General features: G+C 46.4%; 1 protein-coding gene across 1 annotated transcript; it reads right to left on the bottom strand.

The window, feature by feature from the left end:
- Positions 1 to 875: 875 nt before the first annotated feature.
- LOC135805886 (uncharacterized) lies at positions 876 to 25,633 on the bottom strand. Its single transcript, XM_065320005.1, has 2 exons — positions 13,130 to 25,633; positions 876 to 3,398 (listed from the first exon to the last, which is right to left on the bottom strand). The coding sequence occupies exons 1-2, from the start codon at positions 25,631 to 25,633 to the stop codon at positions 2,955 to 2,957; spliced, it is 12,948 nt and encodes a 4,315-aa protein (XP_065176077.1). The 3' UTR covers positions 876 to 2,954.

The raw sequence follows: 25,633 nt of genomic DNA, 5'->3' as shown, positions 1-25,633 counted from the left end.
ACTGCCTCAGGATAATACCAATAACACAGCATCCAAACACAGGTGAAGTTGTGCTCTACCGTCCTTTTGATGTGTGAACAGAAGATGGTCTTGTAGCTTCAGTTGTCGAGAATACTAATTTTTCCAACGGCGTCCGGTCCCGAGGGTGCTGGATAATTGACACGCAACTGTACATGTGTGTGTGTGTGTGTGTCACAGTGTGTGTGTGTGTGTGTGCGCGCGCGCGCGCGCGCGCGCGCGTGTGTGTGTATGTGTGTGTTGCTATGTTTAACATACTGCGCTTGTTCGCTACCATCGCTTCAGCAATGGGCAGGAGTACGAGTATGAGTGATCCTGGGTGTGACATCATCATGACATCGGCCGTTGTCCATAGTTTGAATGCAGCCATGGCTCAGCCAGAGCAACCAACACCGACCGCAGCTCCTTCCGCATCGTTTGCAATTGCGGTCGGCGTTTCAGCAGGCCACATGACCTATCCCGACATCGCCCCTACTGCTCCGAACTTGCTAAATGCCCCAACGGGTCCGCATAGCCAGAACACGACAGGGTGTCCAAGGTGTGTGTTTGTGCGCATGCGTGAGAATGTGCATACATGCGTATACATGTAATGTGTTTGCATGTCAAATGACGCTCAAGTCACATTGCACAACTGTATTCTGCATGCGGGATGGGCTCTATTTTCGGGGCATCATTCACTACAAACCGTGGTATTATGCTCCCGCTCTTGTACCGTCAATTCTGCTGACAAACGGCATAGTTCTACTGATAATAGCTGTTCTCGTTCCTCATCATACGGACTCAGTGCCGTGCACATAAGCGGGTATTCAGAGAGACTTGGACACCAAGACCAACACCACAAAAGGCAGGGTTAGCAGTTTGTTGGCCACAGCTACATGTGACTCAAAGATCAATCATTTAAAAGAAGAAGAAGAGGAGTGGGAAATCAAGAGAGGGGGTAAGAGAAGTTCTATACTGTAAAGACGTTCCTGATTGGGTGGCAACGGGGAGAGAGATTTGAAGCAGTTCAGCAATCAAGAGAATGTCTGGGGTGGGGGAAAAGCAAGCGACCATCTTAGGTCTCGAAACTAATGATGTGAAAATATGGTTTTCAAATATAATTGCCTTCTCGAGGAAGGGCTGATGTGTGAGCAATCAAGCAGCAGGGAGCAATGTTTAAGACTATGAAAACGAGTGAAAAACGAGTGACAATAAGACAATAGATCAGTAGTACTGGCAACAAGAACAATGCAGTGGGCAGTGCACGCGCCACAGCGATGTGAGATCATGACACGATTTGAAGAATCACATTTGCATCTCATAGCACCGCGCAGCATCCGCAAACACTGGCATTTGAATGCATCGCGACATTGGTACAAGGATTTTTTTAATGCTGTAGAAAATGTTTCAGAAGAGAATGTGCGTGCCTGTACGCACAACATGATAATCGACTTTGCACATGCGTTGTTCTGGAATAAAACGAAAGAAATTTGGGCATAATCGATTCACACATTGCAATGGAGGGAATGAACATCCAAACACACGGTGAAAAAGCAAACTTGTGGTCCTGTCAGTCTTGTCTACTGGCATGCTGCGCTTGCTTCCAGCAAAACATACAAGTAGTAACGGAAAGAGAACCAATATGCGGTGCATTTTACACACCTGTACAGCGCATGGCATGAGTGATGCACGTCAGATAATAATACATGTAGATACAATCATGATCATTGCATGGCACAGCATTGAATGTGACAGGATCCTGATGAAGGAAGGAAATGCGTTAACTTTGGAGAAGTCAATTGAAGCATAACCCAATCCATACATGATAACGATACATTTCAAAATGAACAAAACAATAATGCAGCACCAGGTTCCTGCTGCGAAACCACATGCATAGGATAAACATGGCGAAAACGTATGCATAGGGTAAACATGGGGAAAACGTATGCATAGGATAAACATGCCGAAACCGTATGCATAGGGTAAACATGGCGAAACCGTATGCATAGGATAAACATGGCGAAACCGTATGCATAGGATAAACATGGCGAAACCGTATGCATAGGATAAACATGGCGAAACCGTAGGCATGGATAAACATGGCGAAAACGTATGCATAGGGTAAACCTGGCGAAACCGTATGCATAGGATAAACATGGCGAAACCGTATGCATAGGGTAAACATGGCGAAAACGTATGCATAGGATAAACATGGCGAAAACGTATGCATAGGATAAACATGGCGAAAATGTATGCATAGGGTAAACATGGCGAAACCGTATGCATAGGGTAAACATGGCGAAACCGTATGCATAGGATAAACATGGCGAAAACGTATGCATAGGATAAACATGGCGAAACCGTATGCATAGGATAAACATGGCGAAAACGTATGCATAGGATAAACATGGCGAAAACGTATGCATAGGGTAAACATGGCGTTCAGTACCATTGTATGGTATTGGTGTTGTGTGTTCAGATACCCATACTCACATGAAAGGAGTGATACCGACACACACACACACACACACACACACACACACACACACACACACACACACACACACAGACCACTCACCAGAGTAACACTGCAACTGCCATGATCTTTCAGCAGATTGGTGAAATGTTCACAAACACCAAGAGGCCTTGCGCAGAGCCATCATAGAGCACGTGTCTCCCTACGAGGCAATACATGTTAGTGGACAAAGCCTTCTGGTGTAGCACAGCCGGGTACAACAACATGAACCTCCAAGCAGTAAATTCTCCCAATTCCCTGAACAGGGATCGAAATTGATGTTATCACATATTCCATTGGTTTCAGATATCTGTTGTTTGCTGTTTGCATCATTTCAAGCAAGTGACCTGTAGACATTAGGTCATCATCAGCTTCACTTTCATTGGCCACCAACATAGTCGAGCCAAAACGTCAATTGATTTCACCAGATTCAAGATCCTCTTCATTTTCTGGGAACGGTTCCGCAGGAAATTGATCCGGCATCCCCTTCATCTTCTGCATCATCATTCATCCTCCACTCCGTGAACACATTGCTAGCAGAGTCTATGCCTGCGGTGTCTGGCGAGTCACTCCAAAGCTGCACTGTTTGTCTTGCTTGGTGATCCATGTAGTCGGTGTGAAGTTTCTGTGAAAGCTGTACCACGATGGTGACAACAGCAGCAAGGTTCTGGCACTTCACGCTCGGCGGCAGCGATTGGAACAGATCCTTGTAGGTGTCGTCGCAAGTGTTGCCTAGTGTGGACAGGCTGGCATCTTGTGTTTCCTCTGCCCGCGGTGCGCATTCCAGCAATCTTTGAATTGCTCCTTCGGTGTAATGCAATCTCTGCTCAACATTAGCGCTGGGTATACACTGGGTTATGACTTGTTGGACCTCTGCTTTGAGATTCTGCAGGAGTACAAAAGTAACAATCATATACACAGCGAAGATTACTTGACCATGAACATAATTGTGAATTTGTATTGCAAACTCAAGTATAGAACTGGATTTTGTACCCGCAAATTACCTACTGTTTATGACCACACCCCCCCCCCCCCCCAATCGTGCCATTTTGCTTCCCAGCTGGTTTATCGACAGGGGGAGGGGGGACTAGATCAAGGCTCTCAAGTCTCAAGTGCAGTACAACCGTAGTTTCCGAGTATAAAAAATCACGGTTCGCATAACACGAGTTTTCCGCACCCATAGGAACGCCACCACCCCCGAGGATCAAGGCGCAGATGCAGCTCCTAAAGCGGTTGGAGGTGGGTAGATCAGACCCACCAAAGTGGTGAAAGACGTTTTGGTGTTGTGTTCTAATCATTCACCATGCCACCGTGAATTGTATTCTGTTTTGGTGTTGTGTTCAAATCATTCACCATGCCACCGTGAATTGTGGGAGCGAGCTCCGACACCGCCACGGTTTGTATAAATAGTAGACATTGCGTAAGAAGAGTCGGACCAATGGCAGGACATAGAACAAGGTGAATCAAGTAAACTGACAAAGACTAACAAGTCACAACACGTTGCAATACGAGAAGCGACAATTCTTATGGCGCGGAGGAAGTAACAATCCGCAGTAAAATCAATTTTGAAACGTTGATCTATAATGTCTGTGTTTGCTGATAACGAGAGAGCTTGGAAGCTCAGGGCCCTACGCTGTGCTTTGACGTCTGCCCAACCATACCACAACGAACTGATCGGCTACATCATTGTATTGCAAAAAGTTCCCATCTGTTCGAATAACGTGCATGATGAGCTACAATGTAGGCAAAAAGGCATAGCGTAGGGCCCTGAGTGAAAGAAATAAACTTTCTCTTTGCATTCGAGGGTAATACGACACCGTCTACCACCTTGATGACCTAGGCAAAAAAGAATGGGGATGTTATAAATTTTTCATTTCTCCTATTTTTTCAAGACATACCCTAGGATTTGAACCCGCACTATCGCCCTGCATGCATTCCCCGATACACTTCGCATACATACTAATTCTTCCAAGTTGCTTCACGTTATTATCTTGCATTTGAAAGCCCTATTTGAATATTGTGGCCAGCTGTCTTTGATGGTACGGTACGGGACAGGTACGGGATAGCGCCAGGCATGCCGACGGCACAAACAAATGTAGCATGGCTACTTTATGACACGTAATTTGTATACACATAAATAGTACACTGTAGGAATGCATGGATAGCTGTGCGCATACTCGCACTGCCATTGGTCTTCTTCTTCTCCTTGTGAGACAATGAACGAATGATAACTACTTACGTAACTACAAGTATGTGCTTTGAGTGCTGAGACTGTATACGGGTTACAATGGTGGCAGCGGAAAAATAGTCGTCGGTTTTGTCCTCGGCTGGGAAGACGCCTCCGCAGGAGAGACAAGTTCAGGGCTCACAGCATCACACAAAAGCGTGGGCGCCATTTTGGACAGGCCGCTGTCACACGAGCCAGCCAGCATGCCAGAATCGTGTACATGCGATCAGGCAGATATCTCTGAAAACTTGAAAGTGGGGTGCATTCAAAATGTTCATTTGTACCAATGCTTTTGCCTAGGCCTCTGAAACTCTAGGAACATACTCTCAATACCCATTGTAAGGATTTGTCCGAGAGTTTTTTGTTTTAATCGATACGGTTTGGCGTACATATGGAGCCAAAGTATCAGTTGGTGCAGGCGCAATTCTGATTTGGATTATTGTACTAAAATTGAAAAGTCTCTCGGAGAAGTTCTTCTAATTTTCCTACTGAAAATTTTAAGCTATTGGCCATCAAAATCGGGCCAGAGACGGGTACAAACGAACATTTCAAAGGCAACCCTGTCTGCAGTGCAGCCCCGAGGAAGAACCGCGCGCGCTGCACTTGTTGTGAATGCGGAAACAACACTAGCAGCAAAGCAATTTTTTGAAATGTTTTTGCTACTCGCCTGGCGCTTCATCGCTGTGTCCTCCAGGACTTATCATGGTTATGGCAGACCGAAGAAAAACATGCCCAGCACAGTGGCGAAGCCATTGGACTTGTTCTCTTGCAACGAAACGGAGTGGCGAATCAAATAATTCACAACTCCACATCGTCACCACTGCGCTACACGGCTCTTCGCAGACCAGCCGTATATTTTCGTTTACACAACAGGACTTCACGGCGGAGTAACTAAAACTAGAACACGACGTGAGTCATTGCTCCCTGCCGTCAAGGAATGCTAGTCCTTTCCCTCTCCCGTCACCCGCGCCTGTGCATCAGCGGCGTTGCTGCCCGGCTGTAGATGTTGAACTCTTTCGTCAACGACTGCAGGATTCTGCTCGGGGCTACTTTTCGCAGGACTCCGTGTGCGGACAGTCTGAATGAAGCCTTCGGCCGATAAGGCCAACACTGCTCGCGAAATAATCCACTTGGAAGGAAACAAGAACTACCGAAATGAAATAGAGATAGTGAGACAGTCTCCGGCCATCTCCCTCACCATTCACGACTCAGTCCTTGTCACAGCAACTAAGCCCAAGCAAGTCAAAATCTCCTTGCGCGACTGCGTTCTACGCCTGCGCTTAGCGGTCACGCGAGTTCGTTTCTATGGTGATCAGATCCAAGATGTCCTCCCACGTAATCGAGGTTTGGCATGGTTGCTGTGAGCCCTAAAGTTGCAGAGTCAACAAGTTCCAGAGAGTCTGAGACCAGTTCCAGCTACTCGGGAGACCAGCCCACAGAATAAGTTCTAATTTACTAGCATTGATCATTCTATCCTTCGTCCCGTTTTCCATTCTTTACTTCTTGACCGCTGATCGTTTGCTGTGTAGTAGTAACAGTTTCGTTTGGTGTAAAAAGGGCCTACTATTATTTTTGCACATAGATCTACGTGTACGGTGTGCGTGCATACATAGCTGAGCTGGCCTACTCTTGTACTTCAAGTAATTGTAGATTGTGCATGCATGCACCCGCATATGCCGTAACTCCATGATTGTACTTACTTGTACAAGTACTTGTGTAGCTAGGTAGACCTACGCACTACGTAGCTAGACACATCGCAGATTCACGGTACGGGCCGGCGGGTAGGCCGCGAATGACATTTGCATTGCAGGTTTTTTTGTAGAATTTTTTAATATTAATATTTAAAAATGCGACGTGGAGACAATAATCTTAATAATGCAATGAATATAACTAAATGCGCACTCATATCACAACCATGGGGACGAATCATGTATTCCAGAACGTTTTCTTGTCACAATTATCAATGGAATTCGTGACTAAAGAGAATGATGAAACTACAATAGGATTTATACACTTGCAGTGGAACAGCGAGGATACAGTGCGTATCGGTTATAGTGTGGTCGTATACAAGAATATACTGCTTACAAGAATGAACACTCAATTTTTCATAATCATAACACATATTTTATGTGTATATTTATTCTTACAAGCAGTATTATCGCATAGTAGAATATATCGGCCCTAAGAATGGATTTTGTGCAGCAAAATATGCCAGATTAGTGCAAAGTGTATCGCCTGTAGTAATAACATCTGTGCTCTGTGCATACTCAATACAATAATATTCAACACAAAAAGAGAGTTATGTCCAAGGGAGCATTGGAGAATCACTTTTTCTGTCCAGTCGGACTCTTTCTTCCGACTTCTCTTGTATCCGCTGCTCCGCAGTCGCCTAGCACGACCGCGAGTCTGATTGATCCGTGTGTATCATGTGTATGTGCCCGCATGCCAAACGTGCGCGCATATGATATGTCACACGTGCATATGATAATTATTATGTCACACATGATTTATCGTGTGTAAGAAATATCGGCAATAAGAATCAAATGTCGTTTTTCAAACACCCACGCTATAACCGATACCTACTGTACAAGCATAGTAAGAAAAATAGCACACACCTAGGAACAATTTGCACAGGTAATAAACTATAGGTGAGGTGACTATCATTTCTCACCTCACCTATAGTTTATTACCTGTGCAAATTGTTCCTAGGTGTGTGCTATTTTTCTTACTATGCTTGTATCCTCGCTGTTCCACTGCAAGTGTATAAATCCTATTGTAGTTTCATCATTCTCTTTAGTCACGAATTCCATTGATAATTGTGACAAGAAAACGTTCTGGAATACATGATTCGTCCCCATGGTTGTGATATGAGTGCGCATTTAGTTATATTCATTGCATTATTAATATTTAAATTTTGTTTAAATTTTGAACTTGATCTTGAACGAGCGAGATGGGCAACAAGTCGAAAAAGCAGACCCGGTAACCTAGTCCATTGGCATTCGAGATGTATGACAGGCCTGCCAGTGCCTCAGCATTACCGAGACCAATCCTATTGCCCAAAGTATTTGGTCGTGCTGGAAATGAAGATTTTTCGGCCTACCTCAAACACTTCAACGATGCATGCCACCTGAACGGGTACAGTGAGGAACAAAAACTATTGTTATTACCCACAAGACTCCTGGGCTCTTCCCATGAACTGCTGGAGACCATTCTCCTATCTGATGCAGACATTTCGTTCCATGAGGCAGTTGAAGCGCTCCGCAGTCGCCTGGAGCCACCACAGCAGGCCAAAATGCATGAAGCGGCTTTACGCCAGCGCCTGAAACTTACACATGAAACGCAGTATGCATATGCCATGGAGCTCCGCCGCCTTGCTGCCAATGCATATCCAGGCCAACAGGGCCCGTTACTGGAATCGATGCTGCTGCAGATTTTCATTGATGGTCACCCAACGAAAGATATGCGCCTGGCGCTGTCTTCGCCACGACCAGCAAGCATTGAACTGGCGGTCCAAAAAGCAATTGAGGTCTCTGCCATTTACGCCAGGGAACAGAGCAGGATGCCTGTAGAGTCTCACTTCACTCAGGCTGTACATGTTGGTGACTACGATGGCTCGGCCTGTGCCGCGTTGCCGTTACGCAGCCAGCCACCAGGCCCACCACCAGCTGTACCTCGTGCTTCTGTTGCCAAGGCAAGTGCGTATGACGCTGGAAAGCGTGATCGACTGGCCCAAGTGCTTGAGAAGTTTGATCAAAGAATGACAGAACTTGAAAAGAGACTCGGCCGTTTGGAAATAATTGTCGCTCCGCAAACACTAGTCACTGCAGGAGCAAGTCACGATGGCCAGTCTCGTGTCAGTGGACATGGTCGTGGACGGGGACGGGCGTATGGTCGTGGTGGTCGTGATGAACCACCGATTTGTTTTGGTTGTGGACAACCTGGCCACTTTGCTGTTGATTGCCCACACAACCCTTGGCGCTCGGGAAACTGAGTTCGACTGGTGGTGTGGGACAACTTGGCGCTCGGGAAACTGAGTTCGACTGGTGGTGTGGGACAACTCCCAGTCGTTCACTAGGAGCCATCAGATGAGGTGCAAATCGAGGCTGTATCGTCTGTCGTCCCTACCCTAGACCACAATGTTCAAGGCAAGAGCGTAACTGCACTAATTGATTCTGGTTCATGTGTTTCTTTGTTGCATGAACAAACATTATTGTCCACGTATGGTGATGTGCCTTTGCAAGCTGCCCCCCGTTTGTGTTCGGTGAATGGTGAGGGACTTCGGGTTCTGGGTGCTGTAGATATCAAATGCTGCATTGGAGGGTGCTCATTTTTGCATGCATTTGTAGTGTCCCCCGATATCCGCCGTGATATGATCTTGGGATCTGATTTCTTGTTTGACCATGGAGCATTACTGAACATTGCTCAAGGCACCTTAACTTTTAAAGACCTGTCAGTCCCTTTAGGAGTGAAAGCTACCAGTTTTGGTCCATCGGAACCTAGTCCGGCTGTTGCGGAGGACCCGGCACCAGTATCTGACTCTTGTGTTAGTGATAGTAATTCTCAGGAAGACCTGAGCACGTACTCTTCTCGTGTCACTGTTGGCCGTGCATTAACTCTGCCTGCCGGCCATGTAGTGTTGGTGCCGTGCATGTCTGTGCAAGAGGCACCTGTAACTGTGGACTGTGTTGCTGATCCACTTGACTCACTCTTGACAAAGTTTCCAGATGTGTCTGTGACCCCCATGTGGATACGGTTGGACCTGACAGGTCCCGTGTGGTAGCTGTGTTGGAAAATCACTCTGACCACCCAGTGCTTCTTGCTAAAGATGTTAACATTGCCGAGTTATCTCCTGTGCCCGAGGACTTCATTGGCAAGGATGATGATCCTACTGTTTCGTCCGTTGCGGATACGCAACCGCTTGTGCGTACATATGTTGACTCTCAGAGTCATCTGTCAGTACCTGAGAAGAACACACTTACAGAGCTTCTCCGGGAGAATCATGACTTGTTTATCTTGCAGGGGGGGGGGGATGATTTTGGTCATTGTGATGTTTTCCCGCATCGTATTAATACTGGTGAGACAAAAGCCAGTTAAGCAGCTTACGCGTCGTGTACCCTACCACCGCCGGCAGGCTTTACAAGCTTTGCTGGATGATCTGTTGGCCCGTGGTATAGTCACAGAGTCTATTAGTCCCTGGGCGTCACCCATAGTTCTCGTTCCAAAGAAGGACGGATCTTTTCGATTGTGTATCGACTACCGCAAGTTGAACAGTGTTACGGAGCCAGATGCGTACCCCATCCCACGAGTTGATGACATGCTAGACTCACTCTCCGGCTGTTCATGGTTCACTTGCCTGGATTTATTATCAGGTTATTGGCAGATCGCTATGGGCGAGGAAGATAAGGCCAAGACTGCCTTTACCACACCGTTGGGTTTGTTCGAGTTCTCAGTGATGCCAATGGGATGTCGAAATGGTCCGGCAACTTTCCAGCGTGTGCTGGAAGCGGTGCTTCATGGCTTATGCAATGTGCCTACCCAGCCATTCTGTCGTGCTTTCTTCGACGATGTACTGAATGCCAGTTCTACCTTGACTGGACAGCTCCAGATCCTCAAGTCGGTGTTTGGCCGCATTCGTATTGCTGGACTGAAGTTCAACTTGAAGAAATGTTTGTTCTTCCAACGGAAAGTGCTCTTCCTCGGCCATCAGGTTTCGGCTGACGGATTGGCTCCGGATCCGGCCAAAGTTGAAGCTATCGAGCAGTGGGCTGTACCGAAGTCGGTGAGAGATGTACATGTGTTTCTGGGCTGCGCTGGGTACTACCGTCGGTTCATCCGTGGCTTTGCTCAGCGCTCTGCACTCCTGACTGCTCTATCAGGGAAGAATGCCAGCTTTATGTGGACAAAGAGTTGTGATGCGGCATTCACCTCCCTGAAACGGTCACTGACAACAGCCCCGTGTTGGCGTATCCCGACTTTTCTGTTTCGTCTGGCGGCTTTATTTTGGACACTGACGCAAGCAAGGTGGCCATTGGAGTTGTCCTCAGTCAAATGCAAGATGGCGAGGAACGCCCCATTGCGTTCGGCAGCCGGGTATTGACAAAGGCAGAGAGGAATTATGATGCGTCAGACCGGGAAACGCTAGCCCTTGTTCATTTCGCGAATCAGTTCCGACACTATTTGCTTGGTCGGAATTTCATTGCCCGTACCGATAACATTGCCCTCAACGCACTGATGTCCGTGAAGGAACCACGCGGTTGAAAAGCTCGATGGGTGGAGCAACTCGCTGAGCACACCTTCACTACGGTTCACCGGCCGGGTCGGCAGCACTTGCATGCAGATGGTCTGCCACGTTCCTTGTTGCCGGAGGTGCAACCCTCCCATCTCGAGACTCCCGCAAATCAGTCAGAGCAAGCTAGTTCCTCTGCCACAACCGGGCGTCTGTGGATGTCGCCACTTCTGTATTAGCTGGTCTCTCCACAACTGAGTTGGCCGCTTCCCAAGCTGTGGATGTTGATCTATCAGTGGTCTTGTCATGGTACAATACAGTGAGTGGAAAATTTGTGCGTCCTTAAGATTTAATTTCTGGCACTAGTCGTACCATACGTTTGTTCTGGGCGAATGCCGAGCAACTAAGTCTCATTGACAGCGTTCTGTCCATATCACCTCCATTTTCCGATCATGATCATGTCGGTACTGCACCCCGTCTTGTCGTCCCATTTGTGCTTCAACGCAAAGCTTTGCTAGCTGTTCATGCTCTTCCGTCTTGTAACCATCCTGGTGTAGATAAAACGTTAGCTCAAACGCGGCTACGTTTTTTTTCTGGTTTGGAATGGCATCAGATGTTCAGGAGTTTGTGCCGTGTTGTGTCACTTGTGCACAGATTCGGCTCAAGTCTGATGCCCAGGGTGCTCCGCTCCAGCCAATGTATGCCGGCTACCCATTTCAGCTCGTAGCCCTCGACATCGTCGGTCCATTGCCAGAGACGCCTCGTGATAATCGATATCTGTTGGTTATGGCTGATTACTTCACTCGGTGGTCAGAAGCTTTTCCACTCCAATCCGTTACTGCAGAAGCTGTCGCTGTGGCTGTTGTCAATGGCTGGATAGCACGGTTTGGATCCCCTGAGCAACTGCATTCAGACCAGGGTCCGCAGTTTGAGTCTAAGCTTTTTGCTGAATTATGTCGTCTGCTGGGTATTCACAAGACCCGTACTACTCCCTACCATCCGGAAGGTGACGGACTTGTAGAGCGGCTCAAACGCACGTTGCTTGGTTTCCTCCGTGCGCACATCACCCCTACATCTATTGAGTGGCTTCTCTCTTGTCTTGCTTTCGTACCATTCTGCTGTCCATGCGTCCACGGGTCACAGTCCTGCCAAGTTGTTGTACGGAACTGAATTGCGTTTTCCGGCAGATGTTGTGTTTGGTTTCCCACAACCACCGTCTCTTGAATCCACTAGTTATGTTCGCCATTTACAGTTTGCGTTGCGTGTTGTACATGCTCAAGCTCGAGAGCTCGCTGATCTGTCCCATGAGCACCAGGAAGAACATTACAACCGCCGAACCAAGGGTGCACCATTAGCTGCTGGCCAGTTTGTTTACGTAAAGGATGCTGTCATTCACCCTGGTGAACACCGCAAATTCCACCGCCCTTGGCGTGGTCCATTTCGTATTGTGTCCGTCTTTGGATCAACGTCCTTTGTTGTCGATGTTGATGGTCGCCATAAGACGCTGCATTTCAACCGCTTGAAACTCGCTTGCCTGCCGTCGCCATCTGCGTCACTGCCGCTGGAGGATCCAGTATCTGCTGCTCCAGTGATGCCTCAGTATGTCCCACATGCCCTCGACGGCGACCATAGTCCGCTGTCGTCTACGCTCCCGCAGTCAACCAGAGCCCATCTTGCTCGCAATGCTGGACTGCCTGCTTGGTTTACTGATTCAGTTATTTATTTTTTATGTTTCTGTTTTCTTTCTCTATTCACGAGGGCGTGAATTTTTGGTAGGAGGAGGATAGTGTAGCATGGCTGCTTTATGACACGTAATTTGTATACACATAAATAGTACACCGTAGGAATGCATGGATAGCTGTGCGCAAACTCGCACTGCCATTGGACTTCTTCTTCTCCTTGTGAGACAATGAACGAATGATAACTACTTACGTAACTACAAGTATTTGCTTTGAGTGCTGAGACTGTATACGGGTTACACAAACACACACCTTGATGGTACGGTACGGGACAGGTACGGGATAGCGCCAGGCATGCCGATGGCACAAACAAACAAACAAACACAGAAATAAAGCTGTGTGGACCCTGGATAGTGCCAGACGTTACTGAAGTAACGTCTTTTGCATAGCTACGGGAATAATAATATTAACAAGGACCTACGTACCTCCGGTTGAAGATCGAAACGAATTGTCAATGGAAGATCAGCATGCAGATAGCCCATTGTCACGATGTGATTATGAACCATTTTGTGTACCCTGGAGATATTGCCAAGGCGTACAGGAGCTTGTTGTTCCAGATGCTGGAGATCCGGCAGAAAGGATGTGTCGTAACTCCTTTGTGAGCTTCCAGAGATATCCTTGATGCACTTGCTCAGCAAGCAGTCTTGATTTGAATTAGCAGTAGGCTGGTTGAAACATTGCACATTGGAGATTTTTGCCAGAGCGTTCATCAAGCTGATTGCCTGCTCATGGTTCAATTTCCTTACAAACATTGTTACCAGGCGAAGATGATGGTCTTGTAATGGCTTGCAGAATACATCTGGCAGGTCATCCTTCAGACGATACCTATCAAGGGACTTCTGTCCCGAATCGAGGTGTATAGCAAACTGCAGCGGAGCTAACAGACGAGATTTTTCATATGTGATAACACGCATAGACTGAGCCACATAGGCTAAGATCAAGCGTGCGAGTCGAGGTAGATCATAGTCCACTGTTTGTCTTGTCAAATCAAAATTGGAGCACTGGCGCACAATGGAATCAACTTCATCAGTATTGATGTACAGAGCACCTTTGCCCTTCATTTCTGCAATAACCTCCAATGGCACAGAAGGTTGTGAATCCAGTAATTCCACGCCCAATTGGTTGCCTTCATCGAGACTTGTAGATGTAGTTTTGGTACAGTCATGATAAAAGTCCCACTGAACTTTCAACAAATATTTCAGAACCTTTGGCAACATGTCACTGATGTAGGACAAAGGTGTGCCATCTCCAATTCGTTCTATCCGGGGAGCAGCACAGTCAACGGCAATACGACCGCCGTTGAAGGCACGTACGCTGTTCCAGGCATCCATGCCTTTGCGTAGAGTCTCTCTTTGTACACCAACTTTTAGTTGTGACAGACAGGTATCTGGCATGTACTGGTGGAATCCAGCTGTTTGCAGCCATTCCATCATCACCAGCAAATCTGGAAAGGCCGCCAACAGCTCCAGCTCTTTGAGATTAGAAAAGAAGTGCCTAATGCAGTTGAGGTGTGCCCCAACAGCAGTGCTGCTATTGCTCTGCATAGCTTGGAGAACAGTAGTGATGCCTATTGGTGGCAACGGTCCAGGATAATGTGCTATCTTCTTTGCAAGATCGCCATACGAAATATTCGCCTCAAACTTGTCCAATCTGTCAAGTACATTATTGCACAGGTCTTGTTGAAACGCACACTCTGCAGTTTCTTTGAGACCACTGTCGGAATATTTCGTTGAGAAGAGATGTTGGTGCTTAGGTGAGTACTGCATGGTGACAAGTTTCTCCAGGCATCGTGTGATCAGCAGTGCAGACTTTTCTTGGCTCATGGGCCCTCGTCCAGCAATACCATCCACCAAACAGTTGATGGGCATTCCAATTCGCTGTCGACAGAACCACATTGCCTTTGCACGTAAGCTATGTCCTGGTGTGCCACGATCTTCTACATAGGACTTGGTAACGACTTTGAAGATATCATCTACTCCAACTAGAGCCACATGCCAGAAGATGGAGCTGAATGTGAACAGAAGGCAGAGTAGAGCCATAGTAGAACTCAGCCTGCTGTCCGAAGTGCATGTTGGTTGCCCTTTATCATCAAACTGACTGTAACAATCAATTTTAAACAACCCAAGATGGCCTTTCTGCTGTTTGTAGGAAACTGCTCCAAAATAGAATGAATCTTTGAGGCTGTCTGGGTTGGTGATGAGTGAATACCAATGTGTTTGCTGACTGAAGAATAGATTGCAAACCAGTACATTGACCATTAGCTGAGGCATGACATGTTGATCGTTGCTGGACTGTGGATCAAAAAGAGAATGAAGCTCATCATCTGGACCAAGGGCTGATTTTCGATAGGTCTTACTCAAGAAGAATTGAAACGCTTTCTTCTCCAAGATTGAAAGCCGCAAACAACTGAATACGGCATCAAAATTGGACCATAAAGCTTCAAGCGGTTGACATCTGCTCTTCTGGTGATAGTCATGGAAAATGAGAAGCAACAGAGAGCCTTTGATCCATGCGCATACTGGTATACCATCCACCAGTGTGTTTGCCGAAAGCTGACTAGAGATCCACTGTTTAATGGACGAGTACTCCTTGTTTTCTATCTTCTTGAACACACTTCGGAGCTCAGCATACTGTGAATGGGCTCTCTCAAATCCAATATGTGTTGACTCACCAGTGGCAGGTGGGTTCGGAGAGCGCATGAATGAGAGAAACGTTACCGGTAAATACTCGCTAGTGCCTTGGTTAATGCTCAAGAGAACTGCTCTACACCACTCACTGTTGTATTTGGTCAACCACTTGATAAGGTGCTGTGTGCTGACCTTTGATTTCAAAGCCTTGAGGAAGAACAAACACATGGATGATGGCTGCTTCAGGTCAAAGTCCTGTGTACTTGTCACATGGTTGAACACTGTTCTGAAGGCATTGTCAATTTGGATTACCGAGGCAGCAGATTGTTTGGAGATAATGGCGACCATTTGCTGAAGTAGGCAGTATGTCAAGCCAGTCAGGATAACGCTGTGAAAGAGACTGGACGGTGAACTATCAGTTCCACAGTCAAGTATTCTCCGGTACAACTCATGAATTGATAGTTGACTTGTGCCTTCACCATGCTTTCTAACTTGATGGAAGAAGAGTACATCAGCTAATGGCTGTTTCTTGAGGGGTGAGTAACCTTCATAGACTGGGGGCGTGTAGCTGTGGTGCATCGATAGCTCGCTCTTCAGACAACCAACTGTCGTCTTCTCATCTCTCTTCCAGAGGTGATCGGTGATTTGTACACTGAGTTCTTTGCACAAGCTGGCATAACGGACATCACTGGCGATCGACCCTCCATTCAGAAGGCGAACTATGGCTTTGATGTCAGCTTGTTGGATTTTGCCGTTTGATGACCAGAACTGGACACACTCTAGAAGGGCCAGAATGACCTTTTCTTTCTGACTGGATGTCCCTAGATCAGTTGCAAGTGATGTCATACACTGAATGAATGCTTGGCAAGATACCTGCTCAGCATGCGCAGCATGGACTACACTGACTTTGCGAACAGAAGCCATAGCAATGGGCCTTGTCAGTCCACACAAGAACACTTTCATGCTACGCATCAGTGATAGCCTGTCTACAGTGGTTCCGAGTTGACCTGACATGGCAGAGAGACAGTTGTTGATATCTGGTTCATTCCAAAGTTGGAGTAGATCAACCCACTTAGCGAGGGATTCGGACCACTCTTCAGCCTCACTATTCTCTGCTAGAGTCAGAAGGTGTTTCCATAGCTGATCACATGAATAAGACAGTAATTGAGCAGAGAAAGCATCCTGTAAGGAGTAATGCACCGCCATTCTTGCTGAGATGTCTGTGATGGAATTTGGAATGCTACCCACTGTCATACTGCACTGGAACAATGTGGCAATGACCTCTTTCTTCTTTTCCGTTGCCCAGTACATCACGGCAATCAGGTTGCGAGGTGCAGACTGGCATTGGTACTCCTGATCAAGCTTGAGCCATTGGAGAATTTGCTGCACAGACAGAAGTTCACGCGACCCCTCGCAAATTTGTGTGCTACCTTTTGCAAGCAGCAACAGGAGATAGTCCTTGCAAAATGTCTCCTGTATCTTTGATGCCTCGCTACCTGACAGCAGCTTGCCAATTATCTTGTCCTGTTCTAGCAGCTGCCTCGCCTTGTCCACATTGAATCCAGTATGCAACTTGGAGAGTACTGATAAGATTCTCTGCCTGAGCAGAGTAAAGAGAGGCAGTCCAGGCACCAGGCGATGGAGTGAGAGTTGAACCTGCTGGACCTGCTGACTTTTGAATGATGATACAGGAATCAAGTCAACTAGACAAGAAATAGTCTCTTCTGACCACTCATTGAGATGTACCAAGCCGTAGTTGCTACAGACACTCGTCAGGACAGGGTCCAAGATGGATGGAAACAGTTGCTGGATGCTTTGATCTACAGCTGCCGCAAAACTGCCTGATGTGTTGCGACTGGTGAGGTCCCGAGCAAGACTGCACATCAGCTTGTAGGCTTGACGATCGGAATATGAGCGTGAAAATCTCCTACATGCCAGCTTGAGAATGCAAGGGAAATCATCTAGCACACACTGTAGTTGCTTATGAAGTTCACCTTTGTTCTTGTAAAGCCGTTGGCAGGATGCCTTGACAGTTTTCGGAAGTTTCACTCTATTTTTCTGACAAGGCCTATACCGGGTGGCCAGCTCTTCGCCAAGCTTATCAAATCTCGTTGGTAGCACCAATTCTGCGAAGTCCTGATGCTTCTGTGTTTCTCTTAGGTCCACTTCATTGTCGTCACCACATGACTGCGACTCTCGGACAATGATTCCAGCAAGGCGACGTAGATTGAATGGAGGTTGGCACACCGAATCCAGAAACAGACAGCTCCACTGATTATTTAGGAAGGTTGCTGCATGGTTGCTTGGTAGATGGACTTCCAATTCTGGAATGTGGAAAAGCATTACGAAGAATTTGTTGCTTTCGGAACAAGACACCATGTTGTCGGTGATAAGTTGATGCCAGATGCGGTGATCTGAAGCCTTCTTGGAATCAATGCTTACCACCAAGCATGTTCTTGAATCCTGTTGGAAGCGCTGAAGTCTCGATTCAACATCACGTTTACACATAAACTCGTGTGCGTTCTCAACAGCGATGTGTTGCATCGATGTTTTACTGACCGTGGCACTGATGAATGACTGGAGGCTTTGCATGTCACTTGACGTGCGGGTAAACATCATGAGTGCTTTAGCTGCATCGGCACACTTGTTGCCCTTTTTCGCACTTTCAGGTGTTCGATTTTCCAGAAGTTGCTTCAAATCACAGCACGTGCTTTCTAGAGCATGAAAATAGATGCCAGCATAATCATTTGCGTCAGCCAGTGTGTGCATCTTCAGCACAAATGTCTCAGGTGTCACTAACTGGAGAAGTTGAGCACACAACCCTCTTGCAAGTCGCTGCATCTCACTACAATTTGCCGTGATGTTGTCAAAGTTGTTGAGAACGCCTGTGAATTCATTCACACAGAAGCTGCCAAATTCATCTCCTTCCCTTGGAGGCTGAATGTGTGACATGAGCAGCGAAGGTAGAGTATTGCCTGGAGAATATCCATAGAACGCGGAAGGACCCATGTGGTCAACAAATGATTGGCAGATGTTATAGGCAGCTCGCACTTTCAGCTGATCTGGAGGTGTCAACCGGTGAATGCGCTCATTGAGTATGGATTTTGGAGTGATCAAAAACTTTTCAAAGCGACTGAGGAATGGAGCTGATGAGCTCTCAAAATCTCTCTTGCTCAAGAACACAATGCACTGAAAGCTTGCGTGAACTTCGCATCTGTATGTCTTTGTGCCCATTGCAATATTGGCATATGCTTGAGGCGTTGTTGCTTCATCTTGCTGCGAACTCTGCTTGCTTGATGCACCAATCCGCAGAAAGCTCTGGTTTAGCAGATCATACAGGCTCCCAAAGACACGTGATGCATTAACCAGAATGGCTGTGGTGGGATGCTCTACGCAGTACTTTATTCCAGATATTACTTCCGCAACATGAACATCAGATTGATCCTGCAACAAGTCACTCATGCGGAACACCTTGGCATCATCTCTGCTTATCACACCTTCATTCTGGAGGAGGCGCAATCCAGAAAAATCATCTGTTGGATCAACAATCAACTTAAACCGCGGCGCTAAGTGATGGCCTGTCTCTATTGGCTTTTCAAACTGATCTTTCTGGGGCCGGCCACAGTGTGATGAAAATCGAAGTGCATGACGAAGGATTGTCATCTTAGAGCGGTAGAACTTTTGCTGAGGACGCTGAAAGGTTATACCCGCTTCTTGCAATTTGGCTTCGACACACTGAAAGAATATGTCAGTGATACGCCTGAAATCAGAATCATCAGTGGCATTGAAATTTTGCTCAAGTGCTCTAAGCAGCAGATCTCCACTCAAACTTAATGAGTGCCTGCTCTGAAGTTGGTGATGATGGATGTGACGGAGAAGGTAAATTATATCGCGGCAGTGGTATATTTTTCCAAAAGTGTCTTCCTTCACTACCTCTCTATATGCTTCGCAAACACCTGACAAAAAGAGACGAGTGGCCTCATCAAGAGACTTGACCTCCAGGCCAAGGCACCCAGCAGCAAGAACTAGCATATCATCTGGGGAAGCCAATGAGCGAAGAACGACAACCATCCGGTTTTCATTGGCAGAGTCAAAATGATTGTTGGATATGGCTACAAATGACATCCTGCACTTGTCCAGGAATGGGTGAAGCACCTTCAACACCATACTGTTTTTGCTTGGCAGGCCTGCTTCATCCAGCAGCACCACACAGCGCGTCTTTGTCTTTGCGGTGTGGTCATTGTTGTACATTTCTTGAAGCCGCTCAGCTTCAACTAGAACTTGCTTGATGTCGTTGCTGTTGGAATATTCTGAACACTGATAGAAATGACAGTGTAACTCGTCAAACTGCTGGCAGAACTCCTTCGGTGACACAAGTCCAAGCAGGTTGTCACGAACAATGTGAAAACTTAGTGTCTTGGACGCTCCAGGAGCACCGATGATACACATTGGAGTTTTGGTCTGGATACATGCTATTATCGCAAATACATTCTCCTTCAATGCTTGATTGAGAGCGACACCAGGTGGGATTACAAAGTTTTCCCTCGTCACAAACTGGTTCACAGCATGCTCAAACACTTTTGAGACCCTACTGCCAGTTGCGTCACCCAGATGGTTGTCGAAACTGGCACGGCAAACTCCATTGCCTTTTGGAGATTGGTCAGGAAGGCGCATATAGTACACCACACACACAGCAAGATAGATGCTAGTGCGCATCTTGGAGATGGGCTGCACCGGTGTTCTATTCAACTCTCCAGGCACATTTTGAGCACCCAGCACATGGAAGGATGAACATGCTTGAAAGAACGGAATGAGGCAAAACACTCTCTCGATGTCCCGGTGGCTGACAGATCCAAGGAGTTCCTTGTCCAAGAAAAACCTATGAGCGGCAAAAAGTATGGTAGGTAGTTGTGATTGGACAGCTGTTGGTTCACAAGCTGTACCATCATTCAGGTTGCACCATTGCATGGAAAGCCTTTTCTGAATATATTGTTCCAGTTCCGTGTTATTGTCCAGACCAGGATATTTCCACCTGAATGACACCATAGATGCTGGTAACTCATGTACAGTGTAGTTCCTCTCTCCAATGTCCATTACACTGGCGCTTTTACTCGCAGTCTTGACATGCTGCTCTCTAACAGCATTAGTGCCATGAGCATCTGAGGAGGTGTACGGGTTTATGGCAGCAACGAAGAAGATATTGTCTGGTAGTCTCTTGCCATTCAAGCTGTGATCAACGAGAATTTCTTTGTAGATTCCCAGGCAAGACGCTGTGTTGACCTCGTCAAAAAACACAACAAGCTGCGTGTGCTCTAATTGGGTGGCCAGCCGGCAAGGTGTCTGTAGAAACCTGTCAATCTCATGAGGTTGCACTCCGGGATGAACCAGCTGATGCCAAAGGAGAGGATGCACTTCGGCTTGTAAGAACAGCTTCAGTAAAGTGACAGACTCATCTCTGGTTGGTTTTGTGCTGTCTATCAGTGTCTTGAGAAAGCTACCAGGCGCAAGTGGTTTTAGACGTGGTATATCAGAATAGCATTGAGACATAAACGTCTGCAAATCTCTGATGAGCTGCTCACACAGAGCGCCTTGCAAACTTGTGCCTGTCGGTGCAGTGGTTTCACAGGAAGCCAGATTGTCCAGAACCCATTTCCAAATATCTACCAGCGCGTTTTGATCATAAGACTTTGCAAGAAGACCAGCCTTATACTTTGTGAGCTGTGATTGCTGTGAGGCCAATCGCATTGCATACTGCTGGTTCTGTAGTTTCTGTCCCAACCAATCAGAAAAGCGCTTCCTCAGTCGAGGTGCTTTGCTTCTTCCCAGACCTTGCTGCATTGCTTGCTCATCAAGAAGGTTTGCATAGAATTCCAGAAGAAACGTTTTTCCAGTGCCGGTTTCTCCTTCTATGACAAGAGGAATTCGTGCTTGTTTTCGCTCATGGATCATCAAGATCTTGTAAGCAGCATCCGGAGTTAACACAAAGTGTTCCTCGCGTAGCAGTTGTGATAACATAACCTTGTTGAGATGGAAAGTGTCTGTGATGTACTTTTCCCACCGATTCGAAGATGATTTTAGGATCTCTTCGGCTTCCTTGGTCATACGTTTGAAGCCAGCAGTAATCATCTGACGTGAAGTGTTTGCACACTCTGGATAGAGAGGCCACATTCTCTGATAAGCTGAATCAAATACCAAAAAGGATTGTCGACAATATCTCCAGGAGCATTCCAGATCCACTGTACATAGGTAGCGTGCCTCCGCAATGAATTGTTCAAATATATCGGATCCCATAGAAGGAAGGTCGAAGTGACGGAAGAATGACTTCTGTTCAAAATATTTGAATCGTCTCTGAAGGTATGCTACGAACATGGCCTGGACTCGCTTGTCACCTTTTAACAACATCGATGTTGGTGAGCTTGGTTTCATATCGATACTGAGCTTCCAGAGTTTGAGAAGTGACTCATTGAAGTCACGTTCACCCATTGGGATGCTGCTCAGATTTGGATATTCCTGGTCACCTTCCATTTTCTCATTGATTCGCTTTCTACCATTCCGTTTTGTGAGGTAACAGGCAGTGTATCTCGCAACAAGACGATCTCGATCTGACAAGATAAAATCGTGATGCTCATTGACCGCTTTCTCTTCAGCAAATAATGCTAACATTGGCAAGTGTTTTCTCAGGTAGTTCGAACCGGTGCTTGCCTGATTCGGTGGAGGGGGCACTTCAACCCACCATTTCCAATCGGAATCCCGAGGGATAGTGTGTGTTGAACCAGATGTTGGACTGATCAATGATCCTGTTACAAGCAAGTTGAAGAAGAGCATATCAACAATATCCCATGGCAAATGTGATGACAAGCTGAACAGAACAGTTGCTTGTCGGGGCAGTGAATTGAGCTTCTTGATAATGGAAGTGTAGTCAGGTACTCCGTTGATAGTGATAGTACATTGGAAAGACTTCACCTCATTGTGGATATATGTGGACTTTCCGACACCTGGCTTTCCAGTAACAGCAACTACTTTCGGACGCTTCACTTTCTTCAGAGCAGCCTCGATGGCCTTTGATTGCTGAGAGTCATTCATGTCATTGCCATCCCATAAAACACAACCAGGTAAAGATGTTGCACAGCAGTCCAGTAAGATGTAGTAAACATCAGCATGTTCTTTGTGTTCACTCAATCGCACTTGTTCTGTAGCCAAAGCTGAGCGTGTCTCCCTATTCAGCCGGTCAATGCCAATCAACACAAATGGCACAGATGTGACAAGAGTTGCGCGGGACACGAACTGTCTGAGTTCCTCTTCTGTAGTCTTCAGGGTACAGAACAGTAGCTGTGATTGGCATGGAAAGATGTAAGGTGCTTGTAAGAAGACTGACAAAACCTTGGTCAGAGCATTGTCAGTGTGTTGTTGCTGTCTTTGTTGATACTGATGATCAAAACGAAATGGCGCATACACATACTGTTTCCCTTCCTTGTGTGCAACGTTGTCTTGCTTTACACTGACCGTTGAATTGATGAGCTTGCACAATGCTGTTAGTAGTTGACAGCTATCCTGGTGACTTGATGCCGCAATGCCAGCATCTAGTATGCTCTCAGGACTCTCTATTTCAGTCAAAATAGACTGAGGTGAAAGTAAAATAGCTGTTGCACATTGTGCACTGGAATGTGCACTGGAATTTTCCATTCTAGTATCTAACATAGCCTGGGTACATGCCTGGCGTGGATTTCCAGGTTGCAATAAAGCCAACATGTGACCAATTTGGGACTTGGTGTAGAGACACAAAATATGGCAGCCATTGCTGCCGTCGCATACTTGCTTCAGCTCCTGACGCCAACACACTAATTCATCCATCATAGCATCTCGTTGGATTTCGATGCTGGAGACACTGCTGAGAGAAAACTCCAGGTGCTTGTGGCAGGCCGAATAGTTTGGATGTCCGTCCCTCTCCAATGCAAATAGTGTTTCTTTCAATGAGTCAATAGCATCCATCACCTTCAGGAACCCGAATGCTCTGTCTCTGACCATGGCATTGTTACTTTGGTTGCTGAATAGTAGTTGCTGTCTGAGAGCAAACAATTTTTCATCTGACAGGGTGATGAGTTGACTGTCATTTCCAACTTCTGTTACAGGCCGAAAGGCAAAGATGCATGTCGATGGCGTGCCCATATATTGAATTAGTTCTATTGTTACATGCCCTGTTTTCTTCAACACATCCACGAGCTCCAGTGCATTCTCAATGTGATTGGATTGAGCCTGACGGATCAAATGTTGGATGTGAGCTAGATTCTGACCAGCTGCTCTGACGTGAGCAATGTTCTCAGGCGTAGAACGTAACTCATTCACAACACATATCGCATCATGAAGATTGGATGGCTGATGTTGAATGAATGGAGCTAAGCACTCCCTACTAGCAATCAAATAGATCAGCAACCTAGATTCAATAGAATCTCCTAGAGTCAGACTAGTCAGCCGTTCACGTAAGTGACTAAATAGTTGTGGGTCTGTGCAAAGGTTGAATTCTGTCAGAAACGTTATCAGCCGAGATTGCTTTTGTACTTCTTCGACTAGCTCCATTTGGACTGAATCCAGATTTTTAAGAAGATTGTCCAAACGGCTGAACAACTTAATCACCTTCTTCGCAGAGAGATCATCGAGTTGTACCATCAAGAGATCCTGTATGACATCGATATCATCATCAGCATTATCTCCTGACGAGCTGATTTTCCCATAGGTTTTAAAAACTTCCAGGAGTGTCCGTGCCCAGGACAGATACTTCAGCACTGCAAAGCACTGCTCCAAAATTCCAATCAGTTCCTCAACTGCTTGACGGTTAATTATTATGGAGTATAGTGGAAAAGAGATCAGTGTTAAAACCCCTGCCTTCATATCAGCATGTCCGATTTGTTTGCTGATCAGGTGAAGTGATTTGACAGACACCTCCGATAACAAGATGCTACACATGAATGTATGAGAAGCTTGCAATTTGGACACCATCTCTTCAAGAGCACATTGAGATTCTGGCTGGCAGTACATGGCTAGAACTGCTGAAAACAGAGCACTAGTCTTCGTTGATAGAAAGTACTGCAAGAAGTTGTAGACCGTACAACCGGTAACAAAGTCCACTGCTGGAGAGATAGGCTGCAGTGTGCACTGTAGAGGCTTCAACATTGCACCTGCTGCTCCTAGTGCACTACAAAGGTCATGATACCAAAGACACTCATCCTCCTGTACACGTTGCAACATTTGCATTGACTGTTGATCCAGGTTGCTTACACCATGATTTTGTAACCAACGGATGGCTTTTAGTTGCTCTTCCAATTTGGAGTAGAGGTCGTCAACTGATGGGATAACCAAACCATCTTTAACTGTTGTTGCTGGAAACACGTTGAATGACTTCACAAGCTGGTGCTTTTCTTTGATGTATTGTCGACAGGTGTGTTTATTGTAATTACGCTCAGTGATACATTTGTAGTCATTTTCAATCATGCCCTTGATCTTTTGGAACCACAAAAACCAATTCCTGTCCAGGGGAATACCTTCCATGACAGTAAACTTGTCGTTGGTAGAGCTGTTGCTGAGGCTGGTGCTGGTGCTGCTCTTGCCTATGCCGCTGTTGTCGATGAGGCTCTTATTGCTGCCATTGCTGTCGCTGTTGCTAAGGCTGGTGCTGATGTTGCCACTGTCACTGCTATTTTCAATACTCTTGTTGCCATCATCCGTGACGCCACAAAGTTGAGAAAACAGGTAATGACATCGGCGCACTATGACATAAAAGTTGCCTAGTAACCACATCCTTGGGTTCGAAGCAAGACATTTATGAAATATCACGCTGTACAATGCCCATTCACATGAGTGCAGAAATAAAGGCCGTTTTGCAGATGAGACAAAGTTTGCCACAAAGCTGTTGATTGTGTCTTGAGGATTGGTGTTAAACCATGGAATTATCAAAGCTGATGCTTCTTGGCATAATTGTAACCACCAAATCCAGGCTAGTGAGGACTTTGTTGTGCTGGCTAGAGAATTTCCCAGTATAGACATTGCATCAACGAGGTATTGGGATACCTTTTGTATCTTTGTTGGCTCACAGCTTCTGTTTGCGTCTGATTGTCTAAACTGTTGAGATGTTCCGCCTAGGAGAGACCGTGACCATTCGTAGGACATTTTCTGCACTGCAGATTTAGCAGAATCATCCAGCTCGATAGTGCAGAGCTTTTTGCTGTATGTTAGTATATGGAATGTTCTCTGTGGGCATGCCGCCTTCAGAATTGAGATGATCCTGATGATGTTAGATTCAATGAGCAT

Source organism: Sycon ciliatum, chromosome 1, assembly GCF_964019385.1.
Source record: "Sycon ciliatum chromosome 1, ocSycCili1.1, whole genome shotgun sequence".
In the NCBI taxonomy this organism is placed as follows: domain Eukaryota; kingdom Metazoa; phylum Porifera; class Calcarea; order Leucosolenida; family Sycettidae; genus Sycon; species Sycon ciliatum.
Note: the sequence above shows the minus strand (reverse complement) of the source record. Positions and strands in the feature narration are given on the sequence as shown.

Coding starts and splice junctions, on each gene's coding strand:
- LOC135805886 (XM_065320005.1), bottom strand. CDS start 25,633: ATGCTCATTGAATCTAACATCATCAGGATCATCTCAATTCTGAAGGCG. Junction 3,399..13,129: donor GTTTCGATCTTCAACCGGAG/GTACGTAGGTCC, acceptor GTACTCCTGCAG/AATCTCAAAGCAGAGGTCCA.